The sequence below is a fragment of the Procambarus clarkii genome, chromosome 22 (genome assembly GCF_040958095.1).
Source record: "Procambarus clarkii isolate CNS0578487 chromosome 22, FALCON_Pclarkii_2.0, whole genome shotgun sequence".
Taxonomy (NCBI): Eukaryota; Metazoa; Arthropoda; class Malacostraca; order Decapoda; family Cambaridae; genus Procambarus; species Procambarus clarkii.
In genome coordinates this window covers 31,579,029-31,591,272 of record NC_091171.1, presented here as the reverse complement: position 1 = coordinate 31,591,272, position 12,244 = coordinate 31,579,029, and the positions used below count along the sequence as shown (strand labels likewise).

The following is a 12,244-nucleotide window of genomic DNA, read 5'->3' as shown; positions in this document are numbered from 1 at the left end:
GTGTTAACACTTTCGCACTCTTCGAATGCCCCTGGCATCCACAATTTTTCTTTTGAGTCCTAATCATGGATGCGAGTGGCATCCAACATTTTAAGACATTTGTTAAAAATTTTAATTTTATCCGATCAATCTGGGAGTGGTTTTAAAATGTGCGCCTTTAGATTGCGAACAATTTGATACCAAAATGAAAGATGTAAGACGAAAATTGATGTCAAAATACTTGAAAGATATAAATAATTTTGTGATGATGTGCGTCCAAAATTTAAAATAGTTGTTAAAATTCCATTTATTGCTCTATTATTATGAGACGAGTTTTAAAATACACACCTTTATATTGCGAACAATTTAATAAAAAAATGAAAGACCTAACACGAAAATGGATGTTATCAAACTGAACGAGTATACACATTAGGTTGCGGGTGTGCCCATTGGTGCTCATTCATGGGTAACTTTAGGCTTTGCTAAGGGAAGTCACGCCTGGCTGTTGGACAATACAGTATATGCATATACCCTTGCAGGGAATTTAATTGCAGACACAATGATACCAAAACGAACGACATAACACGAGAATAAACGTGAGAACGGAACTCCCTCCCCCTTCCATTATAACATCAGGCAGTGATGACATTTCTGGCATACTCTCGCTCTTATATTTTGCAGGCATACCACTAGGACCTGGTTGTGGCTCACTGCTCTCTTGTCTTACTAAGAATCTGTCTATAGACACTTGTTTTTCCCCTATGTTTTAACACTTGCCTGTAGTAGACATCACATTGTCACACTATGAATGATCTCTTATTTTTCCTCTATCGTCAATCTCACAACTATTTTATTAGGTTGAACATTACCACTGACTTTCGTGGAACCCATGGCGTGATATATTATAAGAACTTTTATGTTAATTAAAAAAAAAACAGCGTTGAGTATAATTAAATGCAATTTTCTATGTGAGTCCTGGAGGCTCCTCGGAGCTTTCCAGGCTGATATGGATATCCCTAACTTTGGCATCAGTCTATGTGGATGAAGTTCTAGGCCTACCAAGGACCACGAGCTAGAACCTGACCCTCTCAGAGGCACGAGGAGCAATGGCCTATAAAAATGAATATGTGATATTGGAGCATTCTATATCTGCCATCGACATGGACAGGCACCCAGAAAGGTAAGCTCCCCAAAACAAACCCATATTATGGTTAAAAACAAAGCAAATAGACAAATGAGTGGACAGAACTCCCCAATTGAAAATGAGCAAACAAGCATGACATCACACGAGCTGCGATGCATGTCTGCGCAGCTCCCCTCCTCCCAGAGAGGTGGAAGGGAAAGCCCCAGACCTCAGCGCCGGCAATCCACCCTGCAGTTCTGAGGCTGGCTATCAAAATACGCGAAAACCGCCGACCGGAGGGAGGGGGGATTGCCGGGGAGCCTCCAGGACTCACCCAGAAAATGGCGTTTTATTACATTTAACGCTGGTTTCTGGTGGAAAGCCTTTACGGCTATCTTATCTTGTGGTTATCTTGAGATGATTTCGGGGTTTAATGTCCCCGCGGCCCAGTCCTCAACCAGGCCTCCTTGTTACACACCCAAAGGAAGCAGCCCGTAGTAGCTGTTTAACTCCCAGGTAGCTATTTATTGTTAGGTGAACAGGTACATAAGGGTGAAAGAAACCCTGCCCATTTGTTTCTGCCTACACCGGGGAACGAACCCAGAACCTCAGGACTACGAATCCGAAGCTCTGTCCACTCAGCTGTCAGGCCCCCAGGCCGGCTTCCCGGATCTACTTCACTAAAGACTAAGAAGAAAGTAGGGGACTTACCCGGGAGGCGGTTGGTGCTCCACACCTGAACTCCAAGTTGAGACAGGCTGCATCCGCCGGCCCATAGCGACACAGGCCCGACTAAGCCCAGGGACGTTAATGAGGTAGCGTGCAGCCAGGACCCTGTTTGACCGTCAAAAACCCCGTGCCCAAATGTCAGCCAAGGACATGTTACCAAAAACAGCAGCAAGAGCAGCAAACTTGCGAACGTCATGAGCACGGGGATAGACCACAAGCTGGCTAGAGTTAATAACCCTGAGGATAACCTGAGAGACCCGTACCTGCGAACAGTGAAGAAGGGAAACCGGATAAACCCAAAGCGCATCCCAGGATCTGGGCACAGAAGCTGTGGCGAGCAAATAACGGCGGAGGGCCGCAACTGGACACAACACATGATGCACCCCCAACCTGACCAACCAAGCATCAACAACACAAGGACCCCTCTGGAAAGCAGCAGTCTCATTCTTCGCCAGAAAAGGAGACGACTGCAAACGAACAAACCTATCACCACAACCAAAAGAGCAGAAACCCCCTGCGCCGGAGAAGAGCATGAAGCTCCGCAACCCGACCCCCAAAGGCCAATGCCAACAGGAGAGAAAAAAAAAGAGCCTTAGAGAAACAATCCGAAACCGAAGAGGCCACAACAAACCGACAACACCACAAATCTCCTACAAGCCACACCACAACTCTCCTACAACTCTCCACAACTGCACTTGGGCTCAATTTTATTTGATTGGCTGTTACTCTTTGTGTTCTGTTCGGCAGGAAATTGAGTATCCAGCATCCTACTTTACCAGTTATTCCCACTGACCTCATTTTGTGTGCTATCACTCCATGATCACATTTGTCGAATGCCTTTGCAAAGTCTGTGTATACTACATCTGCATTTTGCTTTTCTTCGAGAGCTTCTGTGATTTTGTCATAGTGGTTGAGTAACTGACAGACAGGATCTTTCCGCTCTAAATCCATGTTGTCCTGGGATGTGTAGTTCATTATTTTCCAGAAAACTAGAAATTTGATTCCTAATCATTCTTTCAAAAACTTTTATTATGTGTGATGTTTGTGCAACTGGTCTATAATTTTTTGCCAAGGCTTTACTACTCCCCATGTGCAAAGGAGCCATATCTGCTGATTTAAGTGCAGCTGGTATCTCCGTATCAGCGTTAAATGTAATGAAACGCCATTTTCTGGGTGAGACCCAGAGGCTCCCTCCCACCCGTCGGCGGTTTTTCGCGTTGGTTGAAGCTTAGCTTCCAAACTGGTGCTAGGCAACTGGCGCGATGAGGTCCGGGGCCCCCCTCCCCCTCTCGGGGCGGGAAGGGCTGCGCGGACAAGCGCTGCAGTAAAGTGTAATGTTTGCTTATTTCCTTGGGATTGTAGGGAGTTTCTACCTCTCTGTTCATTTTTTGTTTTAGTTTCTTACCATGTTAGATTTGTTTTGTTATGCTTACCTTTCTGGGTGCCTAACCCCGGTCAATGGCAGATAAGGAAAACCCCAACCACAAGGGGGTTTTCCAGGGCCATTGCTCCCTGAAACCTCTCTGAAGGGGCCAGGTTCTGGCACTGGTCCCTGGTCAGTCCATAGCTAATGTCCCAGTCTAATATAAAGTACATTAGAGTGATAAGCTCCATGGAGCTGTAGGGGCTCACCCAGAAAATGGCGTTTCATTACATTCAATGCTGTTTTTTTTGCTGAATATTGTTAGTAACTGTCACAATAGCAAGACTAAACACATGTCTGCTTGCTTGATTTCACTATAAACATATTATAACTGTTTACCATGGTTATGTCAACAAGGTAACAAGGTGAAAAAACATTTTCTTGGCCCATTTCACTGTTTTGTGAACACACTCGACAGCGTCAACCCTCATTTCACATTATTAACCAAGTGCATATTTATGTTGTAGTCCATGACACCATCTGGTTTATACACTGCTTCTTTTGTTGCTCTGTTGACCTTGCCACTGTTTACCATCCTACCGGTGTGAATGGCTGCCATCATATTCTGACAAAGAAGATGGGATTCATATTCTGGGAAGATGGGACACCATGAGCATAGCTCTCATCCTGTAACTACACATAGGTAATTACCTCACGTCTGTCTTTCCATTGCACTGCAAGCATGTACACTTTTTATCTGGCACTCGACTACTGCAATATCTTCTTCATACACAGGCATTTCCCTCCTTCATGGATTTACTGTGTCACACATTCCAGTTTTATGTTTAAGTAAGAACCTCATTAGTAAGGTATAATAATTGTTTGTACTGTGTATAAAATGTGGCCCCTTGTAAAACAGTAGTGCCATCAGCATCTTCACCACACTTCCTGAGAAACCGTGAGGATCATTATTTGGAATGTCTACGTCACACCCAGAGTACAAAATCATGTCAATGACCATTACTGTTTTACAATAATAAAGAACAAAGAATTTGAATCCAAATGTGCGGTGTCTGGATGGGATGCTTGCTTGAAGGCAAGACGTCCTTTGAAAAGCACAAGGGATTCCTCAACCACTAGCTTCTGTCTTGGTGTGTAGTAATCTTTGTATTTCCCATTCAACTCACTTAGGACATGCTCACCCTTCACAAGTCTATCATTTGGGTTGTGGTTTTCACTATCTTCAAAATGAATGGACCTGATAATTAGAAGAAACTTGTCACATGATGTGTATTTTCCAAAAACAGGCAACGAGACAACCGAGTCTTTTTCCAAAAGTCCTGGATGAAATGTTTCAAGTGGCAAAAAATGCAAACAGTTCTGGTACAGCGATATCTTTCCAATGCTGCATTCATGAATATAATGATAAGCCCTTGACCTTTCCAATGAGCTTGGCAGCATATCTATTCACCCATTTCACTTATGTCCACACCAGTATATGGGAAAAATGTCAGTATCCCCCAACATCAGTAGTGCCAAATGTTGGAATTTGTGGAACAAAATCCACACCATCTCCGAACACGAGTACACTTGTTCTGACAGCGGCACCACCAACACTACAGATATATATCCTAGCACCAACAATACTACGTTCGCTAGGAGATGAAGCCCTTCTATTATGCATCGTGCAGAGGACGAACATTAGAAGATAAGGGCAGTATTCCTTAAATTTTCCCCACGTGAAATCCCACCTACTACTTGGTGGGGCGAGCAACTGACACTGCAGACCCACACTTGGTAACATCATAATACACTACTCTCACTTGCCACAGGAATGCTAAATCCACTCTCTGAATTCAAGTACCTAATTCTGGAAAATTAGTAATCTTCAACATATTCACAGCCTTCAGGAACATCATATGGTACAAGAAATTGTTCACGACTTTTGTTAGGCCAAAGCTAGAATATGCAGCAGTTGTGTGGTGCCCATATCTTAAGAGGCACATCAACAAACTGGAAAAGGTGCAAAGATATGCTACTAAGTGGCTCGCAGAACTGAAGGACAAGAGCTACGAGGAGAGGTTAGAGGCATTAAATATGACAAAACTAGAAGACAGAAGAAAAAGAGGTGATATGATTACTAGGTACAAAATAGTAACAGGAATTAATAAAATTGATAGGGAAGATTTTCTGAGACCTGGAACTTCAAGAACAAAAGGTCACAGATTTAAACTGGATGCCGGCTGGAATATTAACAAAGCTGTAATAAACAAAGATGCCGAAGAAATATAAGAAAATTCACTTTTGCAAACAGAGTGGTAGACGGTTGGAACAAGTTAAGTGAGAAGGTGGTGGAGGCCAAAATTATCAGTAGTTTCAAAGCGTTATATGACAGAGAGTGCTGGGTAGACGGGACACCATGAGCGTAGCTCTCATCTTGTAACTACACTTAGGTAATTACACTTAGGTAATTACTCACACGGCTGGTCATGCTGTGACTGTAGTAAGGGTGTGGCAGCTGTGGTGGGGTACACCTCGCCCTGGGAACGCTAACACATGTGTTTATATCGCTGTCCATGTCACTTTTACTTGACCCCTGAGCATAATCCTTATCAATCTCAGAATCATTAGGTATGCTTTCATTGTCACTGTCCATAAATTTGTTTCTGAATTTTATCATCAGTGTGTGATTGTGTTGAGCAAGCAACAATGCAGCATTGTGAGCAAGACGACGATGAGCCAGCCATAGTTGCTAGATACAAACTGAGGCCTTCCCATCAAGAATGGCCTACTTAGGATTTTTGTCTAAGATGGCCGCTGTTTACTATCGTCCCTGGGCAGCGTGTGGGTGCCCTGTTTTCTACGCAAGATGTTTAAATTTTTCACTATATCTAAATAGGACCCCAGCTATGGTTAAAGTTGTGGATGGAGATGGTTTCCACAACTTTCTTTTAGAGCATTCTACTTGTTAATTTCCTATACATCAGTGGGGCATCAAGTGACCAAACACAGGTAACCGGACATAAGCGACCCGACACCAATGACCGAGCATCAGGAACCAAATACCAATGACCATACATCAGCAACTAGACATCAGTGACCTGACATCAGCAACCAAACACTGGTGATTAGACATCAGTGACTAAACAGCAGTGAATAGTCACTGCTGGTGACTAATGATGTCCTGGTGACTGGACAACAACAACCTAGCACCAGTAACCAGACATGTTACATCCTCTCCATCAAGCCCCTTACTACCTGCCTCTGAAGGTTTCTCCAGCTGCAAAGAATCTGGCATGGTACCAAAGAGTTCAACAAATCAAGGTTGCATTGTATTATATACACACTACCAAATTTTATAAGATTAATTATTTTTTTTAAATATAGTAAATAAAATACAGTAATATAAAACAAAATCAGTATGGGTCTCTGGAAACTAGCAAAGTCACAAACTGAAATACAGGAAAAGTTCCCCCTATTGCCATCTGTTTCACACACATTTTAATTTTCATATAAAGAATAAACTTAATTTGCATTTTCAGGCTTCTCTTTGGGCAATAATTCCAATGCATCCTTAGAGTGTTTACAAAGTCTGATTCATTGATAATTGAAGTTTAGGTAATTTATCTACTGCATGAAATTGCCAGATTACAGAGACTCCATAGTTATTATTACAGTGTATTAAAATAGTATTTTGATAGTATATTTCCTACTATTGTTATATTGCTATATTAGTGTACTAAGATATTCAGAACTCACTGTAAGAATGATAACATAGTAGTCAGACTCTGAGGGGTGAGTTGAAGACGCTGGCGAGGACTGGGTTGCCTTGGTGAGATTTCCAGAACGTATGATGGGAATAAACTGGATGAGTGAATCACATGGGAGTACCATTGGATAAATCTCCGATGTTATCAGCTTAGTAAAGCCTGTAAAAAAGCACCCATCATTTGAATATAATGAAACATCTCTTTATGGTAGAGCCCCATGGCTCCCTTAGTTATCTCAATGAGGATGTTCCAATCTACCTAGTTACATCAGTTGCACGAGTTCATATGACCTACAATTGACCAGATCCAAAACCTGTTTCCCTTGCATGAGACACAAGGAGCAAATGACATTTCATCATTTCACTGGGAAAGCATCCAGAAAGTCAGTGAAGTAACTGCTGGATTCACAAGCCTCATAAACCACTAAGCTGTCAAATAACTGCCCAAACAATATAAAAAAAAAAACTAGCTATAACTCAAAAGTATTGAATGACACCACTCAACCCGTTCTCGCTCTTTCGTATAGTCAATATTGACTATAGCGGTGCAGCGATGTGACATCATGATCGTTTGCTCGTTACGTTTAGGGGAGTTCTATCCATTTGTTCAGCTTTTGGTAGCAATAATTTTGCCAGAATAGGGGGGTTTGTTTTGGGATGCTTACCTTTCTGGGTGCCTGACCCAGTCGATGGTGGACATAGAATGCTTCCAACCACACGGGGGTTTCTATAGGCCATTGCTCCCCTTGCCTCTTCTGAGGTGGCCAGGTTTCTGGCTCGTGGTCCCCGGTAGGCCCATAGAATTCCACACATGATTGATGCCAAAGTCTGACATTAGCATATCAGCCTAGAAAGCCAAAGGGATCCAAAGGGAGCCAAAGGGGCTCCCCCCAGAAAAAGAGCCAAACTCAAAAGAAGGATCCATTATTGAGGTGTAATCCAGGTCTTACAGGAGGGAAGCCGCAAGGGCCTCCCACACCTTCCTCGGTGGGATGCGGGAAGCCAGAAACCTCCCGGAGGGAGGGAGGGAAACGAGGAACCCAAGGAAACCCAGAACCATACAGGGAGGGAGGGAACCGAGGAACCCAAGGAAACCCAGAACCATACAGGGAGTTGGGATAGGAAAATCCCTCCCCCTGTAACAACAAGCCCCACACCGAGGGTACCAATACCCAAGCGGTGTCAAATGGGGCCCAAGCCCCCAAGTCAACTCCGCCCAAGCCCCAGGATCCTCCATGCCAGGACTTGGTGCCGAGCCATCCTCCAAACCCTCTGCCCCTGGAGAAAAGGCAAAGTCCACTGGAAAAGCAGGGAAGAAAATCACGAAAAGCTGGCATGACCCGAAACCCCCGACAGGAGGAACCCGCTCGAATGCCTCTGCCGCCGATATGGAAGGGGCAGTCCCTGAAGTCGCCCGAGTCTCACCGCCAAGAAAACACTTCCCTGACTCTGAAACCCTCAGATGTTTGGGAGCTGGAAGGGAGCAGGATGAACCACAGCAGGGGAAGGACGAGGGCGCAGACGAAACCAAAGTCGAAGCGACTAACACCCCCAAGTTCGGGCCCTTATAACCAAATCAGAAAATCCGCGGGACATCCGGAAATATACGGAAACAACCTTTACCGATGTCCTCAAGGAGGACATCAGTAAAACCCAAGTGGATTGAGTGAAAACTCAAGTGGAACCTCAGTTGACGACTACCCTAGAAGACAAATTTTTGGGAACACGACGTCAAATTCGTTGTAAAATTTGAATTGGAAGATGACATCTGTTCGTATGCGTATGGGTCGAATGAGCGAGTGGTACTGGGGGCACGGGGTGAGGCGCTCTCAGTTTGTTTACAAGTCTATTCCGACGACCAATCTTGAATTCTTTGTAAAGAATTTCCTTGTTTTTCTGCTTTTTTTTTCTGAACAGTAAAGTTCTTATTATATATCATGCTATGGGTACCAAGATGGATGGTGAGGTGACTGGAGGGATGGATGGTGAGGGGACTGGGTGGATGGATGGTGGGGGGGACTGGATGGATGGATGAATGGTGGTTGATACCTGGTTGATGGGGTTCTGGGAGTTCTTCTACTCCCCAAGCCCGGCCCGAGGCCAGGCTCGACTTGTGAGTTTGGTCCACCAGGCTGTTGCTTGGAGCGGCCCGCAGGACCACGTACCCACCACAGCCCGGCTGATCCGGAACTTCTCTTAGAAAACCGTCCAGTTTTCTCTTGAAGATGTCCACGGTTGTTCCGGCAATATTTCTTATAGTCGCTGAGAGGACGTTGAACAACCGTGGACCTCTGATGTTTATACAGTGCTCTCTGATTGTGCCTGTGGCACCTCTGCTCTTCACTGGTTCAATCTTGCATTTTCTTCCATATCGTTCACTCCAGTACGTTGTTATTTTACTGTGTAGATTTGGGACCTGACCCTCCAGTATTTTCCATGTGTATATTATTTGGTATCTCTCTCTCGTCTCCTTTCTAGAGAGTACATTTGGAGAGCTTTGAGACGATCCCAATAATTTAGGTGTTTTATCTCGTCTATGCGTGCCGTATATGTTCTCTGTATTCCCTCTATTTCAGCAATCTCTCCTGCTCTGAAGGGGGAAGTGAGTAAATGGGGGGACTGGATGGATGGATGGATGGATGGTGGGGGGGCGACAGGATGGATGGTGGGGAGCTGGATGGATGGATGGATGGTGGGGTGAACCCTCCGTCCCCCACACTGCACCCTCCCTGCCAACCCCCATCCCGGCACTGGACCCTCCCCGCCTCCCCAATACTGCCACCAGACCCTCCCTGCTACCTCTAGCCCCAACACTGCCCCCCTCACCCCAGCTGTACCAGCCACATCTGGACGGTATTAATATGGGCTTCCTTGCTACCAACTGGTGGATCACGAGGCAGACTGCATGACATTAAACTTGTTGTTTACTGACTGTGAAAGCCTAATTGACTGTAAATGGCTGAATGACTAAATGCCTAATTGGTTGCTACCACAACTGTGAATGCTTGACTGCCTTGGTTATGACTGCCTATGACTGGTCTTGACTGTGAATGCTTGACTGACTTGTGACTGGTTCTGACTGGCTGCCACATAACACAGGCAGTGAAATGTGTGAAAAGAAGATCTGAAACCAGTGATGCTGATATGAATGTGCTTAAGGCGAGCAGAGGATGGTCTCACCTCCTCAACCTCCCCATACACCAACATCACTCCTCCCTTCCTCCCTCCTCACCGTCTCCCATACGCCAACATTTAACTGCACTTTACCTTTACCCAGTAAAGGTAAAGTGCAGTTAAATGTTCACTTATTTTATTTATGGTTTATATTTATAACTGATTGTTTTGTGTATGAAAAATATGAGTAGTTTTCTGCATAAAATGTATTTTTAAGTTAATATTTTTGGGGGTGTGGAACAGATTAATTCAACTTACATTATTTCTTATGTGAAAATTTGTTTTGGTTGACGAATTTTTGGACGACGATGTGTCTCTGCGAACAGATTACGATCGTGAACAAAGGTATCACTGAATAAGCTTTTGTATTATTAGTTTCTGAATGATCCTCTCTTGTATTTAAAGTATCCACCTGTTCTTGTGATGATGCTCTGGACAGTTTATATTATTATTTAAATTTGTCTACCACCAATGTTTACCTATGTTACAGTTCAAAGGATATTGCTTACATTACTGAACTTATGTTTTGCACAAATGTTTTCCAGACAACCATCCAAGCCCTTCCTACTTTCTTCTACAATGAAATAATCTGAATAAAGAACAAATACCAAAGGAATGCTTCCACTGATCTATGGGAAAGGGGAAGAGGGACAACAAATACTTTAAAGCATGTTGAAAAAGAGAAGGGAACATCACGCCAGGTTCCTTACCAAGCATGAAACAGTCACGCTGATTCCTGCTTGTCCTCACCCCTTCAACAATTCCCAACTGATTGAGGCCGATGTATATTTTACCTCCAAGGCCAGTGTTCAGCATCCCCAGAATAATCTGCAACATAAATGACAGATGAGCTGAATGAGAGGAGAGGGTCTAATCAATAACAAACTGATTAACATCACAATACACTCAATATTATATGAATACAACAAAATTTATTTAAGTAAAATCCAATACCATTATTATGATCAATATCACTGTTGCTATGTTACATAGATTTGATATGCAAAATACTGTACCTGTGTACAATGTCTTGCATAACTTTACAAACAAAATTTATTAATTTCTTTATACAGTATATGTATTCACCTAGTTGTATTCACCAAGTTGTGCTTGCAGGGGTTGAGCTCTGCTCTTTCAGCCCGCCTCTCAACTGTCAATCAACTGTTACTAACTAATAATTTGTTTTTTGTTTTTTCTACACACACACACACACACACACACACACACACACACACACACACACACACACACACACACACACATCAACAAACTGGAAAAGGTGCAAAGACATGCAACGAAGTGGCTCCCAGAACTGAAGGGCAAGAGCTACGAGGAGAGGTTGGAAGCATTAAACATGCCAAAACTAGAAGACAGAAGAAAAAGAGGTGATATGATCACTACGTACAAAATAGTAACAGGAATTGATAAAATCGACAGGGAAGGATTCCTGAGACCTGGCACTTCAAGAACAAGAGGTCATAGATTTAAACTAGCTAAACACAGATGCCGAAGAAATATAAGAAAATTCACCTTCGCAAATAGAGTGGTAGACGGTTGGAACAAGTTAAGTGAGAAGGTGGTGGAGGCCAAGACCGTCAGTAGTTTCAAAGCGTTATATGACAAAGAGTGCTGGGAAGACGGGACACCACGAGCGTAGCTCTCATCCTGTAACTACACTTAGGTAATTACTACTTAGGTAATTACACACACACACTAAAATGTGTGTGTGAAATATACGATAAAGGCACAAAAAATTTATACCAAAGCAGAGATGCAGAACTAGGAAACAGGATTGGTTCGACAGAGATTGCGAGAGAGTCAGAGACCAAAAGACACAAAAAAACCAGCGTTGAATGTAATGAAACGCCATTTTCTGGGTGAGTCCCGGAGGCTCCCCGGAGCTATCCCAGGCTGATATGCTAATGTCAGACTTTGGCATCAGTCATGTGTATGGAGTTCTTAGGCCTACCGGGGACCACGGCCAGAACCGGGCCCCCTCAGAGAGGCAAGGGGAGCAATGGCCTATAGAAGCCCCCGTGTAGTTGGAAGCATTCTATGTCTGCCATCGACCGGAACAGGCACCCAGAAAGGTAAGCGCCCCAAAACA

General features: G+C 43.8%; 1 protein-coding gene across 7 annotated transcripts in view; it reads right to left on the bottom strand.

The window, feature by feature from the left end:
- LOC123758649 (uncharacterized) overlaps positions 1–12,244 on the bottom strand; it is a 91,826-nt gene that overhangs the window by 3,606 nt on the left and 75,976 nt on the right. For 3 of the 7 annotated variants that reach the window (XM_045743187.2, XM_069328803.1, XM_045743178.2), the window contains 2 exons: positions 10,848–10,965; positions 6,954–7,123 (listed from right to left, as the gene is read on the bottom strand). In XM_045743187.2, the coding sequence (XP_045599143.2) occupies positions 6,954–7,123; positions 10,848–10,965 (288 nt within the window). Of the gene's footprint in view, positions 1–6,953; positions 7,124–10,847; positions 10,966–12,244 lie in introns of those variants that run through there. The other 4 variants (XR_006772921.2, XM_045743203.2, XR_006772918.2 and 1 more) reach the window with 3 other exon arrangements.